Here is a 20351-nt window from a genome sequence, read left to right on the forward strand (position 1 = left end):
TTTTTATTCCTTTAGCATTCAGCTGGTATCTAGGAAATGTGCTAACACGTTACTGGGGAGTGAAAAGAGGACTCTGTGACCCAGAGAATGAAGTGGTCTCAGATAAACAATCAACCAGGAACCTATCTTTGGGTTTAACGCTTAATTTACAGTGATTTTTTAAATGTATCCAGGCTCCACAGAAATAAAATACGCTTGTCCATAAATATGCATGCAAACAGGTACTCTTCTGTAGCTGCCCCAACTTTGCATACACATACATATTTATAGATCCATTATTAATATTTGATATCTCAGTAATGACCAGACGCACCAAATCAGAATGAAAGCCACCCCACGTCAAGTGTGTGACAGGAACATTGTTTGCCCTACGTTTCGCAGGTGTAACTATGGCATTTACATTTGAAAATGGGATTTGTTTATTGTTCTTGTGCTACCTTTGAGAGCAAAAACCAGTCTCACCCAGATGCTGGAAGTCCTGGGGGTTGGAGATGCCTTTGAAATGCCATCTCTTGCTACACGTGAGAAACCAGACATGTAGAAATGCTCACCTTGCCTTGCCCTTTCATCAGGACGATGTTAGAGATGATGGACGGCTGGGTCAGTCTCCATGGAGATTCCACCTGGGCGGCACTGAAGGAACGGGTGGATTTCTTCACGATGTGGTAGTCCTAGCAAACAGCAGCAAACAAGGGAAGTCAGTCGCTCTGATTGCTTGGCACAGGCACTGGGATGTCATACCGGGAAAATTGTGTCGGGGAGGAGACGGCGGGGTGGATCTTAACAGATATATTCAGATGAGCACTCAAGGGATGAAATCCTTGCTCGTTACAGTCAGATTGAACCTTGCTGTAATTTTCCCACATTTCACAGAGTAGCATCATTTTGTAATGTACCGGTCACAACTTAAATTAAAAAGATTGAGGAGAGCTTCATGATATACTGAAGTACTTACTTGCTAAAAACAAACTAAAAAATGCCTATAACATCAAGTCATTAAAATAAAGAGAGGGTTTTTTAAGTGCTCAGATTTCTAGTGCTCATGGTATCAGCTTTAGGGCTTGAACACAGCATGAAGCACCCCTCTTCACCATCCTCAGAGGAAAGACATTCTCCATAGGTGGCCAATGCATCCCAGTTTGGCATGGTGCTGTCCGAGGGATATGCAGTGCTCATACCCGGGTTTGCACCCACCTGCCTAGCTCCTGCTGACTCCAGCTGCTGTGGCAGAGAGTGCTTTCTGCCGCCCCGGGAGTATTTCACTGCTATCTCATAGCTCGATTCACCATTTTCCACCATCAGCTCATCGTCTTCCCCCACGGACTCTAAGCGGGATCCAGCACCTAGGGAAAACCACAGAAAGGCATCTCAGACATCTCAGAGCTGCTTCATCCTCTTGGCAGCACATAATAATCACCTCCTGCAAACCCCAGACTAACAATGCCTTAAAACATTGCTTCACTGTACCCAACAGAGCACTTACAAGCTAGGTTTGATCATCTACAACTGAAAACTTTTCTGCTGTCACAGCTTTTGCATGATATTTCAGTGATGCTGAACTCCTCAGCACTGTCACTCATGGTAGTAAGGAAAAGCAGATAATTGAGCCAGTAGCTCAGGGACAGAAAAGAAATTCAGCTGTTCTCACCCAATAGCATTGCCAGTGCAGTAAGCTCTCAAGCTTCATTTATTTAAAATTAAAAGACCTGACACTGTGGCCGTATTCATTTCTGGAGGTGTCATGTCACTTTGAGGGAAATTTTTCTGGAAAGGAAGAAAGAAATAACGTGCCAAATAAATGCTGTTTCCTTTCCTTCTGTCTGAGATCCTAGTTATCTTCAAGAGGAGAAGAGTGCAGAGTTCACATTAGAAACACAATGACTTGTCCTGCAGGATACCCTGCAGTCAGCAGCAGAGTGCCCTGCTCCCTGCACCAGGGCTCCTCCAATTCTCATTTTCTCCGAGGTCCCCACAGGATCCGGTCCCAGCATTTCCTGCACTTTTATCCCTGGAATTCCCCCACCATGCAGGAAAGCACAATTAACCCCTATTTTACAGATGAATCCCAAGACAGGCAAAATTCACACATGCTGGAATTTGCCTAAGTTTTGAGATTACTTTAAACCAATGCAAGCTGGAGCTGCCACAGAAAGGGTAAGCTCTGCTTCGCTACCCTGTCCTTACATTGGATGCAGGGCTCACAAGACATATGCTGAGGGAGATCCATTGCACATTTGCCCAGATAAGCCCCAAATCTGTTCTCTGCCACCTCCTTCTGGCCAGGATGCTGTGCAAGCACCAGCACTAAGGAGGGAGCAAGCACAGAGCCAGGGAAGGCTGCTTGTTATCACCCAGCAAAAAACGAATTTTGCCACTGTATACGTAAGGCAGGATTTGCACCCGCCTCTCAGAGTGCCATTTAAACCCACTCCCTGCTTTGGGGTGTGAAATCACCGCTGGTTTTAAAGCTCCCTTTCCATGGGTTTGCAGGATGCTGTTGCTGCACACATCCAGGAAGGCTACCTTGGCATGTCCCAGCATCTTGGTACTTCTTGCTCTCCCAGTCCTCCAGGTACCAAAAACTAACCCTTTCCCACAACCTCCCCCTCTCTTCTAGAAGTTGTATTTCCATGTTTTTTTTCCATATCTCTGAACACAGCTTCCCTTCTCACACTGCATCCCAGGATGGGAACCAGGAAAGAGGATGCTCCTGGCTGGGTCCAGTGAACTACCAGCACACAGCCACAGGGACTGCAGGCAGGGCAGCTGCGTGGAGGATGCTAAAAATACCTGAGTAAATGGAAATTGAGGTGAACATTTGAGGGAGGGACCCTTAGAGTGCATTAGAGATGAGAATTTTGTTGAGCTCTGCTCACAGGTTACTGCTAAGACTTGGGCACAGCACAGTAGACAAGGGTGAGAGTATTTGCTATAACAGGTATGTTAGTGATGGCAGGTTGAAAGACCTCCCTCATTACAACCCATTAAGTTAAAGCATACTGAAATAGGGAACACAAATGATTAAGAAAAAAAAAAAAAGAAAAAAAAAGAAAAAAAAAGAGAGAGAACAAAGAAAAATACACAAAAAGAAGTTTCCAAAATTTTGCTTCATCTTTCTGTCAATACTATAGTTCAGCTCAGGAGGCTGAATGCAAATGTCTTACAGCTGGAATTTTCCTTCCAAATTAAACCATTAAACCTATACAATGTCCAAAGAAAAGAAAACCTACCTCACTTTTAGAGAGCTAAAAGAAATACTCATCAGAAAAACTTTACTACCGCTATCTTTTATCAATCCAGATTTACCTTGGGATCGACTTCTGTATTTCAGTATGCCACTTCCCAGAGTCGGACTCTGGTTGTTTCCTTTGGACACTTCCACAGAAGCTGGGTCTTGAGACTTCTCAGTTTCCATCACCTAAAAATTAAAAATTAAAAAAAATCTGATATAGTTGTGAACCAGTGAAGCTGACGGAATTCCTCTCGTTGTTACTAAGGGACAGAAAATTCCACTGCACATCATCTTAATTTTTCACAAAGATGTCATTGTATTAAGCCAGCACATGTTTCTGTGAATAATTTTCAGTAATGCCTTTGGACATTATGTGATATTTTCACAGATGGATATGCCTAGAGCTTGGTGTGACCAGGAACCCACTGCAGGGTACCACATCAATACCTCCACTGCACCTCCAGCACACACACCAGCTCATTCCGGTGCTTCCACCACACACTTTTACATTTTATTGTAGCTTTTATTGCAATTTATTCAGCTCAGCAAGCTTCCAGAGACACCAAATGCTTACAGAGACAGCCAGTTTAAAAAAGTGTTGTTTTATTGCTAGTGACCACAGCTGAATGCCAACACGTAACGGATAAAAAGCTGATTTAACAGGTTATGAGGATTGCACAGCCAAGCACGCAGCAGCCTTGGATTGTTCAGCTAAAATTTACTCAGTCCCCATATCATGGAGCCCCCAGTGGCTCCTTTCTCCACTAGTGGCTTCCTTTATCGAGCTGCAGTAATCAAGTTTTTCCCAGTGGTGCTGCTGCACAGCAATCCTTGGCACACACCCTGTGCACACACCAATTCCTCCACATTTTCACCCCATTACCCACTGCACAATTTTAGACAGCTCATGGCAAGGATGGAAAGTTTTCCAATACAACCACTTACCGGTCACTTTATATTCTCAATGTGCTATATTAGCTACTGCAAGTCAGTTTTAAAAAAAAAAAATCCCCTCAAATCACCAAACACTCATACAGTTGAAATAGTTTCTACTTCCACTATTAAAGCTTAATAATGGCATGATTTTCCTCAGACCCTCCCTCCCATTGCTCCATCCCTCTTCTCTCAAAACCAAAAAACCCACAAAGCTTGTCTTTTGCAGAGTCTAGACCTTGTGATTACCATTCAAAGGGTAACTACTTCAGGAAAAGATACAATTGGCAGATAAAGCTGAAGTGGAAACTGCTATTGGACTTGGGCTTTTTATTCCTCCCCCTTCAACATTAACAGCTACACTTAGTTTGTGCATCCCAGCCAGTTCTTTTGGACTTTTCAAGGCATTGCAACAACAGCCTCAGAGTCTTCTTCTGGTATCGAATGCTTTGCAACTCATGAGCTCCACATAACAGGATTTATCTGAAGAAAATAACTGCATTCATATAACTGGTGCTTATAATTTGGCCATCCTGGTGAGGAATTCATTCCAGAAAACATGTAAAAATAAGTAAGTAAATAAAATCCAACAGACCCAAACCATCAGTGCCTAGACCACAGCTGAGGTATCAGAACCTCTCCGTACGATTCTCTTGAGAACATACCTAAAATACAGCAGGACCGTTTAGAAGTGAGCCAGGACTTTGTGAATCCCATGAAGTTATGCTGCAATTTACCACAGTAGTGAAAATACCCTTTATAATGAGAATGCCTCCTGTGTAGAAAAGGAAGAAAGCATTTTCTCTGAATTCATCACGACAATTTGTCTCTGAACTCATCACTGCTGCAGCCCATTTCTGTCCTGAGCCAGGTCTCAGCAGTGACCCATTGGTACATTCTGCGTTCCTACCACAGAGGGTTTTACTTAGTTTGGGGCTTTTTGCTTTTGTTTTAGCTCTTTGCGTTCTGCAACTCCACACATTTCCATCTAGTGTGGTGAGAGGAAGGACAGCAGACAGTTGCTGCCACCTCAAACACCCCAACCCCATGCAGTCCTGGAGGCTGCGTGCCTGCAAACACCCACGCTGCATGTAGGGTCTGCGGGCAGACACGCACATGTGGACACCAACGCCAGGGAAAGCCTCAAGACATTCTCCGTGGCTTCCTGAAATTGAGTTTTATCCAACTTGGCTTCAGACTACAGTAAGTCTGAAACATCTAAATTACCTATGCCTCTGTTTATTTCTTATTTTAGCAGAAATACTTCTCTGACATGGATCGTAAACATTTAGGAGAAGACATTCTAGCATTCGCAATGAGGCAGATACTCTAAGTTGTTGAGGTTGTCTAATAAACCACCAAGAGTTTTACCCTGCTCAGAAAACACTCAGAAATCCATTCCACAAAGCTTGCGAGAACTCTCAGCAGTTGTGTGCCTGTAATCTTTGGCTCTGTTGTAACTCTGACAAGAAAACCCCAGCTCCACCTTATTCCCCTGGCCACACGTGAACATACTGCTTTTCTGTCTCAAAGCAGCCGCCAGGATTGTGACCATGCCATTTTAATTTTCCTTGCCTTCAAGGAAATGGAGCTTACTATTTCAGTTCTGCACGCCTCTTATTAAGCTAAACCCATAAATCCTGCCCGATTGCCGTCTCGGCGCTGAGGACAAGGGGAGCTTTAACACACGTGGTTGTTTGAACAGATTTGAGGGAGATCTAAAAATAGAGCCCATTCTGCCAGTTCATTAAGTAACTCTGGGATCAAGCGATGGTGACATCTCAATTGATTTCAAAGGAAACAGTGCTATCACGAACACACAGTCCTGGCACTAAACCAGGATGAACAACTACCCCCAGAGCCCTTGCTCGGGCAAAACTCCAGCACGACCAGGCCCTTAATTAGGCAAGATGAGGAGCAGGATTATAACAGTCTGCATTGTTTAACCGCAAACAGCTTGGCAATCATCACTGATTTACAAAAACAAGGCAGGACACATGGGATGATACAATTTAATAAGCAAACTGCTTTGCTGCTGCCGAGCTCCTCTGCTGCGAGCTTCCCCACCGGCGAGTCCGTCCAACCCCCAGGGCAGAGCTGAAGATAGACGAGTTCAATGCGACTGTTAGCAGGCGAAACGGCGAGGATTAGACCCTGGCCATATGCAGCATGCCAAATTCAGCCATACCTTCACTGGCAAAGGGTCAGACCGACTCTAGCCCACTGCTTTAAAACAGCGCCGTGTTAGAGGAGCGGCTGTGCCACTGCACGCAGCAGCTCCGCAGGGCATAACTCTCCATCTGGTCCTGACGTAGCCAAAACAGCTTTTTCTTCAGCAGCACAACCCCAAACTTATTTCATCACAAAACACCCCAACACTCCTGTCCTCAAGGGCAGCCAGCAGGATGAAAGCAGTGGAGCTGGGACTGCCTCCGTCCAAAAGCAACCACCACCAGCACAGAAAGCTGCAGAATGCCTGCTGCAAACCTTTACCTGGCCCCTGCAGAAAGTCCCTTGAGACTAGCAGATGCCCCAAAGGCTTTAACCTTTCTAAAAGTTTGTGAGATTTTCTTTGAAGATGTGTTATAATTCTAGTTGTTCCAGTTATTTGTGCAATTATTCACCACTTTGTGGGGCACAGCGTGCTTTAAGCCTTAAATGTGTCGTCTGGTGGGCAGAGAGCTCCACAGGCCCCTTCACCTTACATGGAAAGAAAAATATCTTCACTTTTAAATTAGCTCTTTTTCAATTTAATTGAATCCATCTCTCAGATAAATTACAAAGTGCAGCACTATAATTTACTGGAATTAGCACTGCGAACAATGCAGAGGACACAGATTTTCTCATCTCGGTCAGCACCGAGTTTCCCGTTGCTTACTGCTCTGATTCCATGGCATGCACAAAGCTTCCCATCTGCTGGAAGGACCGGGGCAAACCGTGTTCAGGGCTGCAGCACCCAGGGCAGCCTCCCAAAACTCAGCAACTTGGCAGGTGCCCAATGGCAGAGGAAGAAGCATGCTTGCCTCAGAAAAGAGCCTCACCAGGACAAACTAAACCCAGATTTAATTGCTTCTGAAGCAAGCTAGAGTGGTCCCTTCTTTCATAAACACAGAGATCCAACACATCCAGGGATGGTGGACAAGAGGACGAACATCACCTCCATATCACCGCTATTTACAGCCTTGCATCTCAGGAAAATACGGTGCCCTGCTTTCTCACCCTGCGTATTTGTCGAGGCAGGCTCCACCAGCGAGACCCCACAGCCCCATCCTCAGGCTACGTTTTGCTCCACTAGTGCAGCAAAGCAGCAGCTGCCATCCCCAGCAGCGCTTCTGGGAAGGACCTGTGTGGGTACAGCAGGCACAGCCGGGGCTTCCTCCTGCCTGGGGCAAGGGGATGGGAACCGAGGACTCCATTACCTAATTATAAAGCAAGAGTCGGAAACCTCCCGCTTCATGTGCTGCAAGGAGATCAGGAAGTCTGATAAAGATTCAAGAACTGGAGCTGCCCTATTTTCTGAATAGGTGGAAATGCTAAATAAACAGAACAAAAGCCTTTAAAGTGGTCTCTAAGAATGCCTGGTCTATCACTCTAACAAATCCCTGCATTCAAAAGCCAGCCAAAGCCTTTGCTGTAATGCAGGAGTTGCTAGAAAGGGCATTACTGTCAGCTTCAGTAAGTACAAAACCCCAATGGTTATTTTTATCGCTCTTTACCAAGTCTATGAAGATGTCACACACAAGCCTGCACGTGAAACACAAGCTGGCACTCGCCGACACAGAGCCAGCAGCAATACCTGCCCACACGCCCTCAGCAAATACAAGGTGCACACTATGGGAGAGCTGAGCTGCTTTCATCTCCCAGAGTGCTCAATTTATTTTGTTTGAGACACCTCAAAACCTACTTCAACAACTTTGATACCAGGAGACCAACATGCTGACCATGGCCCAGAGGATGCTGGCAGGCTACGGGTTCTCAATATAAATGGATATCAACCACACCAGCTCCAAAGACTCCCTGGTGCAGCGTTGTATTTATGGCCAGGGCTTCTGTTAAGTAAAGGAGACTCCATTTTCAGGTTTCCAAATAGCTGTTAAAATTAGCACTTAAGTTCTGAAGAGACAAAGCATCCTTTTAGATAGAAAGAAATTCAGGAAATGCCTAATGCAGCTAAGTTCCCCAAGAAACAGATATCACAGGGAATACATGCCTTAAAAATAGTAAGATGCTCCCAGCTAAATCGTTCCTAATCCTTTTTGGACCAGATTACTGTTCTGCTGCAATATATTATGATTTTCACTATAAACATCTTCTAAGCTGAAGGAAATCAAATTCATACATTTCTGAGATGGTGCACAAATGAATCACTGCTGTTTTCTTTTTAATGCTTTATCCCTTTTTTCCCCCCAACATCAAAAAGGATGACATATTTGCATGCAGTATATTCCTTGCCCACGAGATGTCTCCAAGTGCTGCACAGAGGTCCCAGAAGATTGGTCCTGGTAAATAGAGGAGACAAACATGGAACTCAAGCTGTGTGAACACCACTCCCGCTCCTCTGTTATTTTCTTTAATAAATGCTCAGCTCGTGGCTTAGCACAAATCCAGAGACTATACATCATGGCAAACAACAAGCGGCTGCTTTTTTTTTTTTTTTTTAATGACAACCTTTTTACTCACAGTGAGGGACAAAGCAAGCAATAAACAATCCTCAAAATAAATAACTCTCCTGAGAATGAAGCAAGACCTCCCTAATACCAAAGTCAACCCGCAGCTGCAGAGAGCATTCCCATGACACAGCTGGTGGAGAGCTTTGGATTTCAGCTCTAAAACCACAGTTTATATCATCCTAAGTACATGAGAGGATACGGAATACATAAGCATTAGGCATCTTTCATACCTGAATCAAGGATCTGAAGCCTCATATGTTACACAGGCTGCATTTATTCAGGCACAGCACATCTAGAATACATTTTAACAGAACCCAGCCAAGACTGGACCATGTACGTGCTCAATAATTTGCAGATAAACAGACTGCTGATGCAATGACACGACATTCACACTAACTCTCAAATCCTAGAGCCTTTATCGTCTTTCTGTTAATGTATGTGAACTGCGTGGCTGTGACAGCATCTCTCTTGTCCCAGTGCCATGAGGGGGTTATTTTTAGCTTGTTAAAGGCAGTTCATCTCCTTCAAAACTGGGCAGTTATCCAAACAGCCAAAGAAGAGGCAGGCTGCACTCTATCTGTTGCTTTATGGGAAAAACCCTCATTCACAAAAACAAAGAGCAAGTAGAACCTGTACTGTAGATAAACTTGTGTTTCTATTATGCTGCTGACTTGGCTTTCAAGCATGTCACATGGAGGAGCAAAAACTACAACTCTGGGTATTGTCTACACTGATATTTATGGTCATGTCAAGAAGGTTATCTTCCACCAGCCCAAGCGTCAGTAGGTATTTCATATTTTGTATGAAATAGCCTGCATCAAGTCTACAGAGGACCCTTCAGAGCACTGGCCTCTGGGTAAAACAGCTTTCTCTGTGCTTGCCTTTAACACGAAGGCTAAAAAAGAAGCCCAGAAGGGCTTGAACCAAGGAACTCCCTGAAGAACGTACTCACATTAACATCGCCATTGTGGATGAATTTCAGAACCTGTATGGAACAGTAATTCAATGACACTGCCCCCATGGGCCTTCCACCACTCTTCTTCCTCCCTGTGTTCACACGACTCATGCCCACATCTTCACAAAGCCCTTGCCTGCGCCACCACCATCAGCCCATCATAGCTGCTGCACGTCCCTGTGGCAATAAGATGAATTGCAGTTGCTTATTTTAATGTGATATGGCTTCTGGAAGCAAAACAACTGCTTACACACAAGAGGAACAACCGCATTAGGCAAACAAAGAGTTGGTCTCAAAATGTTTTGTCATTTTCTCCTGCCCAAATTCCCGTCTACATTTACTCTAAAAGCTTGCATTTTACCATCTCTCTGGAGCCACCGCAGGACCCAGAGCATCTGTTCAGCTGTTCTGAAGGGCACCACATGGGCGCAGACCCCTGGACATGCTGGACAAGGCTGTACCCCACTCTCACTCATTCCTCTTCAAAATGTGCCACATTTTTGGCGTGAGGCAGGCACTGAAAATTTTTCCAGCCCTCACCACAAGGAGTTACTGAGCCCTTCCCCAGGACAAGGCTGGCCACAACAGAGCCTCACACCAGGCTCTTCTTCATCTTCACCCACCCCAGTCAAAACATTTCAGTGCAAAAGGGGGTTTCTGATGGCGAAAGCTGTTTCTCGCTTCTCCAGCCATGCAGCCCTGTTCGAGGGGTGAGTCATGTCTCAGCAGCCTCTTTCGAGACTGCGGTGCCCTAATGGGAATGAACGCTCGAGTCCTCTTAGTAATGAGGGTCCCTCCCCGCGCTCTGCACACATTTAATTGTTGAGTTATGCTTCCTGTTCCTTTTCAATGTTAATGCTTTCTCTGAAATTCTCTCCCAGTGCTTCCAGAAGAACTTTTGACCCCAAGAGTGTTTTTAAACTTATGGCATTGTTATCCTCTTCCTTATTATGCTTGCATGGCTAGAGGTAATTACATACGGATTCCCTGGTAAGGCAGAAAGGCTCACAACAGAAAATAACTAACCAGTCCTGTGGCTCAGATAATAAATAAAAACAGGGAGGGGGGTGGTGGTAAACAAATGCATTTCTGCATATTCACAAAGAAGGTCATTGCTGCATGCCTTGCAACAACAACAACAAAAAACCATAAGTGGGCTTTGTCAAGGGGTAAGGAAACCCAGCTTCTGTGAGAGACCTTTAACCGGAGACATCCTGTTTCTGTCACTTGTGGGAGCACCAACATCTTGGTGGGTCACGGCCATCTATGCAGGCAATGTGCCCACAGCTGACATGAAGAACCCCGGCACCACAGGCAGCAGTTGCCCAGGGAAGAGCCCCAGATTAAGCAAAGCCCAGAGGAGCAGTCCCCAGCCTTCCCTCCCCGCCTCCAGCAACTGGAGATCCAAACCTCCCGAGGCGGACGCCCTCGTCTTGTGTTTAATAACTTTTTGGAATTTCTCATCCAGCCCATTAATATGGAGCTGTTCGCTCAAGTAGAACGCTTCAAAAGGAAAATAGTCGGATCATCCCATATTGAACAACACAGCACCACCAGAAACAAAGGCTAAAAGCTTTTGAAGCAGTGGAGAATGGTATGTGCCTCTGTCAAGGGACCCGAAACGCCCCAGATTCATCAGACACTTTGCAAATTCTTGGCAGATCTGCTTTCTGTTCAGAGCTCATTTCCCAGGTTGCTCTGCCATGCAGCAATACAGTGACAAATAGATTCAATTTCAAGCAACAGAAATGCTAGGAAAAATGAATTAGAATTAAAAAAAAATTGTCAGAGGTAAATATTACCCTATCATCCTATTTCACTTGGACATAAATAATGACATTTTAAAATAGCAGTGTCAATTGCACGAGGTAAAATATGGATTTAGGGTGAGAGTTTAAAATCCCCGAAGTGACTTAGGACAATTTAACACAACATGATTCTGTGGCCCAGTATTTTGTATCTGAAGTTAAGAAACATTTTGGCCAAACCAGCTCTGAAAGAAATGTACTTTAAGGATATTAATGTAATCCCTTTTCTGCCTGGCGGCACAAGTTTTATTAAAGTTAAAACTTTAAGGGATGTTTCATGTTAAATAGGGCTTTACATAACCAGATTCTGTTAAAAACAGAGCTCCAATTAAACTGTATTATGAATTTTTTATTAATGAAACACAACAAACACACTTTTGAGTAAGCCTTAAAGTGCTATTTCTCCTAGATTACGGTTTTCAAGTGTCACAAAACTTTTCTGCCGTGTCCTGGGGAAGCTGAATAGCTCAGATTATATTTCCCTGGCTGAACTGGAGCAGAACTTAAGGCCTTAGAGAACTTACTCACAGGCAGAATATTGAACATCCATCACGTATAGAAGAGACATTTTCCCCACTTAATTTTCATGGAATCACAGAATAAATTGGGTTGGAAGGGACCTCTGGGGGCCCTGGTTCTGTCGCCTTCTCAAAGCAAAGACCACTTACATCAAGATGCTCTGTGCCTAGTCCAGTTGAGTTCTGAATATTTACAAGGATGAAGGTTTGAATGTGTAAATCCAAGTGATTATTTTTTCTGGCCAGCAACGTCCCTTTGAATTCAAACACAACATTAGAAACCTCACCAGGCATGTGCGAGCTGCACCGTGGTCTCCGTCCCTCCTCAGGTGGGCTTTGCAGGGCTCCCCAAGGTAATACTGACACATCACAGAGGTAATATTTATCCATCTGTGCCCAAGTATTGTGCCTAGGTCATCTTACAGATGGTTGGGTGCTGACACACTAACAGCAAGCCCACCAGGAGTGTAAGTTATTGTTCTGAATATACAGCAATGAATTATTCTTACAGCAAAGCTAATGAAAGAACGCTTTAGGCAATGCTAAGAACTCCCCAAACAGTTCATCCTGAATGTTTTGTAGTATCTTCTCCACTTAGACTCTACAATTAGACATACGTTGTGTTGGTCAGAAACACACAGACCTGTTACTGTACCAAAAACTCCCACAGTAACTAAACCCTAAACAAATGAGAGGGAACTTCCCCCTGAGCTTTGCATGTCCACCACTGGTTGCACGCAGGCAGTTTTGAAGTTTGGCTTGTCTTCTCAGCCTTTCACACAGCAGCAACAAGGGCAAAGTGGAGTCACACTCCACACTGGAGTCACACTCTTCACTCTGCAGAGTGGAGTCAGGCTCCTGGACTTCAAAAAGCAACAGTGAAACCTCAATTAAACCTCAATAAATCCTTCTGGATTACTTTTTTTTTTTTTTTTTTTTTAACCTGACCACCCACCACCCAGCACCTGACAGCATCCCTTTAAGTCTCTGCAAAACCCTGCACAGAAAAAAGAAAATTATTTAACCTCTCATCAGAGGTGAGAAACTGGTCATGATAAAGTCAGCTCCCATCCAGAGCTGGGCTGAAAATTGGTTTCAAATCTAAAAGCCCTGATGCTTAAACTGAGAACTCCATCTTCGTGACATGGTCCATACCTTCAGTACCAGTGCCCCCACCCCGGATGTCTAAAACAAGTACATTTATACTGATTAAAAAAAAAATGGTCCAGCTTAGTTCCTGCTTTAATCACCAGCAACAGTCTCATCTCTTATCTATGGTACAAACACAGGGAGTATACGAGAGCAAGAGAAGACATGTGATTACCATCAAGGGAGCCGGAGCAGCAAAGAACAGTAATTTCCAGAGCAGTTTTGCAGTTATATATATACACACATACATATATACACACACACAGTATGTATAATCATATAGATATGTTTTGTGGTTTTTCTCTTTAAATCATATGATGCCTCATGCCCACGCTGACCTTCAAACCAGCTTCAAAGCCTTGCTGTGAAAAATTCTCCCCATCTCTCCAGACAAAGAATAGCCACGTGTGAAGTTTATCTTTTCAATACGTTTACCTTCCCCTGTCCTGCCCGGTGGCACACAGGATTTGCACAGCCCAGCCCAGCTGTCCCAGCAGGCTGCCCTGAGCTGATGCGGATGGATCAGGCTGCAGGTAGAGCCCAGGGGTCTGTGCTGCTTGGACTGCCCACCCCGAGCTGCAGAGCCCTGTCTGCGCTCCTGATGCTGACACAGCAATTACATGGGGAATGCAAAGACTTCCACACTCAGGATTAGAAGAGGAGAGATTTCAGGTGCAGCTGAACTGAAAGAAGAGGAGAAGTCCTCAGAGCCACCAATAACTTAGCATGACTACATCCCTCTGAATTACACTCCCTTCAATTAAAAAAAATAAAATAATAAAAAAAAAAAATTCCTGCCATTCTTCTAACATGCTTATTGTACTCAGAGTTCTGTGATTTTCCCTCCAGCCCTTAGCAATGAATTACAAAAGCACAGAGCTATGGCCAATAAAGGCGACAGGCAGGCAAGCAGACCAAACTAGCTCAATATCAGGCTGTTGCCACTGCTGTGGCTTCAGACTTTAGGGCAGGCTACAAACTCAAGTACATGCTGAAGGGCTCTGGGCAGGCTTGCCTTCCTGCTTCACAAATAAATAACCATCCCCTTCACAATCCCCTTCACGGTGTTGTGTACCTCAGTTACATCAAGTTTCCCTGAATGTTATGTTAATCTGGAAAGGAAATATCCAATAACATTTAAAAATGCCCTCACTGAAAAACACGCAGAGCTTTGCTGAAAACTCAGGAGCATATGAAGTGGCAAATCACTGCTAGCATGTGCTGAAAGATTCACTGGAACGCCAGGGAACTGCATCCTGAAGCCATGTATAATTAACTTTTGACAAAATTGATTTTTATATTCAAGCTTTGCTGAGCCACAAACTTACAAAAAATTACCAGAACTCGAAACATGACACATAGCAGAATGAAAAGTATTTCTAAAGCCAGAAGAATGCTCAGATGCCCACTCAAGTTTGCACTCAAATGCTACCATGTCAGCAGCACCGAGCATTCCTGATTTATTTGCTTTTCCCTTCTTCCCCTCAAAATGGCACCTCGGCACATGGAACAGAAAATCACATAGAAATCAGTAACAAGAAAACAAAACTTGTCACATTAAAGAGATGCTTGAGAGTGGGGATTGTTATAAGCATAGACTTAAAGCAGGTCAGAAATAACATGCAGGCATGAAGTGAACACCAACATCAGGTAGATTATAGTGTGAGGCTGTAGGAGTGTAAAAAATGCACAATCAAATCACCAAATCAGATATCACATTTGAGCCATCCAAAGGTTTAAGAGATTTATTATAATTGCCACAGAAAAAAGAGGGGTGGGGTGGGGAGGGGAAGAATCAAAAGAAAAAAGTAGAGAAAGAAAGGCTTCAATTGAATCCACCTGCTTTCTCATGCTTGAAAACCAGCCTGTAAGCTCTTTAGAGTTGTGAACATAATTTTATTCTGCATTTGTACAATACAACAGAGGCCCAGAACACTGATGAAGCTTCAGAGAGCCGCTACATTACAAATAAATAACAATAATCCACTTAATCTCTCCTTAATGCAGCCCCGAAGGGAATGCAGGCAAGATTATCAACCAACGGCATTTATTCAGCAGACCTTCAGATAGAGTTTGCAGCCAAAAATTCATATCACTCCCCCAGAAGGTGCCCATTTGCTCCAACAGAGCAAATAAAACCCTGAAGAACTGGATGATAAGCTGTTAAAGAAGTTTAGTTACAAAAGGAGGAGAGAGGAGAGCGTGTTACCACGTAAGCACTGTGAGAGACTTCCCCATCAGTTCCAACAAAAGCAATGGAAGCGGGTGGAAAACAATCCGACAGCAGGGAGAAAAACAAAGACCACGATCACCACATAGCTCAGAGAACATGAGAGTTCCTGCTCCCCATGCCACTGCTCTGCTACAGTGCCAGAACAGAGAGGGAAGATGCTGCAGAAGATGACGTCCCTGTTTCAGCTCATCAACCACTTCTCATAAGAAAAGAGGGCTTCGTTTGATCGCCCCGTCCTGTCCGTATCAGGCTGGAGGAGAACATGACAGATGCAAGCGGGCATCAAGGGAGAGGTTAAGAACATCATCAAAGCCACACTTACAGCGACCAGTGATTCAGGAGACACATTCACCCCCTTCACATCATCTTCTTCTGGCTCTTCTTTTTCTTTATTGTCAGTGCAAGAGACAGAGTCTTGGACTGAGCAAGTGCTAAGCAAATCTGGCAAACTGGTAGATGGGTACTTCAGAAAATCCCCTTCGGCAGATTCCTACCCGAGAGACAACAAAACCATGTTATATCACATGCAGAAACCCACTGGAGTCACGGTGGTGCTGCCCCATTTCACCTGCCCCATGAGAGCTCCCTGATAATCCTCCCCTCCGTACATATCTCTGTGTGCTTGAGCTTTAATGGTCCAGTTATAAAAAGCAGTCCCAGTTTTAAAGAACAGATATAGTAAACAGAGACTAAAACATTTAGATTTTATACAGGAGAATTTAAAATAAATGCTACCCCAGCAAGCCTGCTCCTCCCCAGTTTGTTAAACACAATGGCAAGCAAATCCAGAGTTTGCAGGCTCATTACTCATTTCATTACATCCAAAATCACATTCTGCACTTCCCTGTGGATGCTTCCTTCACAACTATACCTACCAACATGCATAAGGAAAATGAATCGACTACACTTCTTAGGAGAACACAATGAAGACCAATCCACCAAACCTCTATGAACCCAGCCCAAACACTTCAGGAGCTGTTCCCATGCTTTGGCAGATTTTCTGGGAGGTAAACACACGTGTCAGCTGAAAGCAGTGGTGAGACAGACCCTCATTTTATTGCTTTCAAAGCAAATCCTGTGTTTGGAGTGCTCAGCAGGCCAAATTGCAGGGCTGCTTTCCTGTACCAACAAATAACACCCAAAGGGATCTTCTGGGGAACACTTCACCTATTTACACCTTTTTACACAAAGTTTTATGCTGTAAGCTTGTTCACAGTGATTATTTTGATGCAGCCATTCCATAAGCAAGCAAATAATTTTAAGGAGAATTTTATGCAGGCTGCCGCCTTGCGTTTTGGCAGAGAGTCCAATTGTCTAAATGAAATACAAAATGTACCTATTTCAGTTCAAATTGTGTTGTTTCCAGAATCAACACTGGTGGGGCTATTACCACACTGGGAGCCTGGAGAAGAAGGACTTGAATTAAATTCACTGTCTAACTGAAACATCAGAGAAGCTACAGGCTCCTCACTTTGAACACAGAAGGACAGAGCCTCTTCTTGAGGAACATAAGCAGAAGAAGCTTCCCAGGAAGCCCTAATTGCATCCAGACATTAAGCTCGTGCAAACCCACATCAGGTTGGCTGGGACAATGTGAAGACGAAGCTTAAAAAAAAATCTGTAATAAAAAAAATAATAATCCATACACAGTGGCCTGCTGACACAGCATGTTCCCACCTGGAAATACAGGCTCAAGAGCGGTCCATGCCACTACCTCAGAGGCCCTGCTGGCCCCACACCTGCAGGCAGGTCCTTCTGAGACCCCAAGCACTTTTGGGAGCCTGTCTCAACCCAAGCAGGGGAGCAGCAGGCTGTGGTATGGGGGCGCGAGCAACTGGAGTGGACAGGATTTTCTTAAACTAAGGGAAAATATTGTGTAAGGTCCCCTTGATCTCTCCTGTGTTGAAAGCAAAACTGAGAGCCCTGCTGATAAATGAGTTCCACTCTTATTCCCCTGAAATTTCATGCTACTTTATCTGCAAGAGCTTCACTCCAAGATATTAACAAGGACAAAATAAGGAATTCAAGCCAAGGGATCATCGTCAGGAGACCTCTGGCACACAGATACGACAAGAGATAAGAGGCTCCACGGGCAGACATCTGACAAGGCTGAGAACAGCCTGCTTTATTTAGCAGGCTACGTATATTTTAAGAAAATGTTTTTTTTTGGCCAAAACTTCAGTAACGTCTGCATGACTAAATACAGCCTCATTTGCACACTGAATGACAGTGGCAATACAAGCAAATCACTAAGCTGGTCTATCCCCTGCTGATTTGCCTCATATTTATGGCAGCTACTGATAGTATTCCCAGTAGCTGTGCATTAAACTTAGGGGAGCAATAGTGTGCATGTGCCTGCATTTCAAAAAAAATACGCCCTTTCTGTGCACAAACCCTTGAGGATAGGGACTCGGGGGACACCACGGAGAGGACTTAGCATGTGCTGACCGTACCTTGCTAGCAACCACCAGCTGGACCAGGCCAGCAGCTGAGCGAAGGAGAGCCACAGCGTCCTGGTGGGACAGCCCCACCAGTGACTGCCCATTGATCATCAGGAGCTCGTCACCCACCGTCAGCCTGCCGTCCCTGTGGAAACACAGCAGGAATGGGGAGCTGTAGTGTGGTCCTGCCACGGCATCAAGCCTTGGTGGCATGTGGAGGCATGAATAAAATGTGACCCAGCTGATGCTAAAGTAGCATTGATCAGTGCAGTGCTATTTGCCCAGAAAGGGGGTTCAGGAAAGGCCCCCAGGACATCATTGTTATAACCAGAGCCATTTCGCTCTGTTTGTCTGGCTGAGCCCCTTAGACCCTTCTCCACAGAGGAGTAGTAGCAGTGAGCCCCATCTCCCCACATCACGGAGGGCAGGGCTGGGGGTGAGCACTCTGTGGTGCAGAGCACACCTTCACCCGCCACTGATCCCATGGGGAAGACCCATCATCCAAAAAGGGACCTGGTCCAAAAAGGGACCTGGGAAAAAAGCCCACAAGCCATTGGGCTCCTTGGGTTATGCTCTATCAGAAAGAGAATCTGTCTTTACCTTGGACCAAAGATGCCGGGAGGGGCCTCAGCAACCAACCACAAAAATAAGCTTTTAAGCTAAAAATTCCATATCCTCACCCTTATAGAGTGATGCAGGTCTCCACAATGGGAGAGCAAACCCCCTGCTCCCGGCTCCTGACTCTGGCTAACAGCGATGGCCACAGATGCTCTAGGGCACACAAACCAAGGGCACCACCACCGCCTCACCTGTGTGCCGAGCCGCCTTCCTCCACGTGGGTGACGATGATGCTGTGGGGGGACCGCTTCGACCCTCTGCCTCCCGTTATCTGGATCCCCAGCCCGTCGGTCCCCTTCAGGATGTGCATCTTCCATATGCGGCAACCTTCTCGCTGAGAGAAAATGGGCAGAGAGTCCTTGAATTTGGATTTGGACAGTGAGAGAGGGCTGGGAGGGTACAGGAGGAAGCGATTTTACAGCCGTGCTGCCCATCACCACGCTTTGCTTTGGTATCTGTTGTCCAAGTGAAGGAGGCAGAAAGGAGGAGGCAGCACAGAGCAGGTGCAGTATGGAGAGGTTTCCTTGCAAGGCCGTTTGCAGTTTTTCTGAGCTACGCAGAGATACAGCTGTCTACGTCCCGATCTTTCCTGCAGCAACCAGCAGCCTTGAACCCCTTCGCCAAAACTCAAGGACTTGCAGCAGCTGGGCAAATGGGTGGCAGAGCAGCAAGAGGCTGTGCAAGGGGCACCTTGATCACAAGGCACGGCTGCCGCTGAAGCAGGAACCAGGCTTGCATTACACAGCAGTGTTTCCCTCTCCAGAGGGACTTGCAGTGTTTGAGACACAGAGAAGAAAATGCCAGCCTCATTTTATCTGCTGCTGATCAAGTATTTCTTATTTGACAGCTGTTGTCCAGACTGTAAATAATAATTTACCCACCACAGAGAATAACTTTTCAATATAAGCAAGGTAATAAGTAATGTTTAGGACAGCTTTATTTTTTTCAAAATGATTATAAATCCAAAAAAAATATTTTACAATCTCTGGAGCAATACAAAACGCAAAACAAGAACCTAGTTCCAATGTGTCCTACTGGAAGGACTGGGCACAAGGAAACACCGAAGTGGCAGGTATCAGCAGAACAAGAAAGGAAAGAGAAACAAAATAGCAAGATACACAAGCAATTGTCAGGACTCTGTCAGGGAGAGGAGAAAGAAATCAGGATAACAGAATTACAGGAAACCCTAGGAAGCCTGCAAGGCAGCAAAATGCACAATTCAGAGGCGATTTGAGGCTGCTTGCTGAAGTCACTCAGCACCGGGTCATCTATTTCTGCCTGGGTCTGTGCTGCACACAAGCAATGTTCCTGCAGCGCACAAACGCCCAAGTAGTGAAGACGATTAAAATTTCATGCCAAACTGTGAAGAGCATGTAGAAATTGCTGCTTGTTTCTGAGAAGTGGAACTGCTAAATATATCAGCGAACCTAAGGATCGTGGCAACAACTTGCAGATTTCAGGCCAATGCTCTTTATCGGAGCCTGTATTAAGTGAAGAAAATGTGCTTTTTTTAACCTGACCAGCAGGGCCCAGTGCTGAAACTTTATAATGAAATGCAACATTTGTTTCTCAGACCCAGGAAAAATGGTATCTACACCAGTATCTAAGAACAAAGTGAAAAATAAGAGATGAATGTTACACGGCACCTGGACCACAGGTACAAGGAACAGGAAAAACCAACCCAGTGTCTTCAGAGGTAAGCCAAAAGTTTGATCCTGGAAACATATATACACCTGTGGGTAATTTGTTAACCTGACAGTCATGCACATGAGCAATATCTCAACAGGTTTAACT

General features: G+C 44.9%; 1 protein-coding gene across 1 annotated transcript in view; it reads right to left on the minus strand.

Annotated features, from left to right (window-relative positions):
* The window catches only part of PDZD2 (PDZ domain containing 2), a 199017-nt gene that overhangs the window by 37291 nt on the left and 141375 nt on the right, over positions 1-20351 (minus strand). Inside the window, 6 exon segments of the mRNA XM_068666448.1 lie at positions 552-671; positions 1195-1343; positions 3307-3418; positions 15821-15988; positions 17952-18084; positions 18749-18891. Coding sequence (XP_068522549.1) covers positions 552-671; positions 1195-1343; positions 3307-3418; positions 15821-15988; positions 17952-18084; positions 18749-18891 — 825 coding nt within the window.

This window comes from Anas acuta, chromosome Z, assembly GCF_963932015.1.
Source record: "Anas acuta chromosome Z, bAnaAcu1.1, whole genome shotgun sequence".
Lineage (NCBI taxonomy): Eukaryota > Metazoa > Chordata > Aves > Anseriformes > Anatidae > Anas > Anas acuta.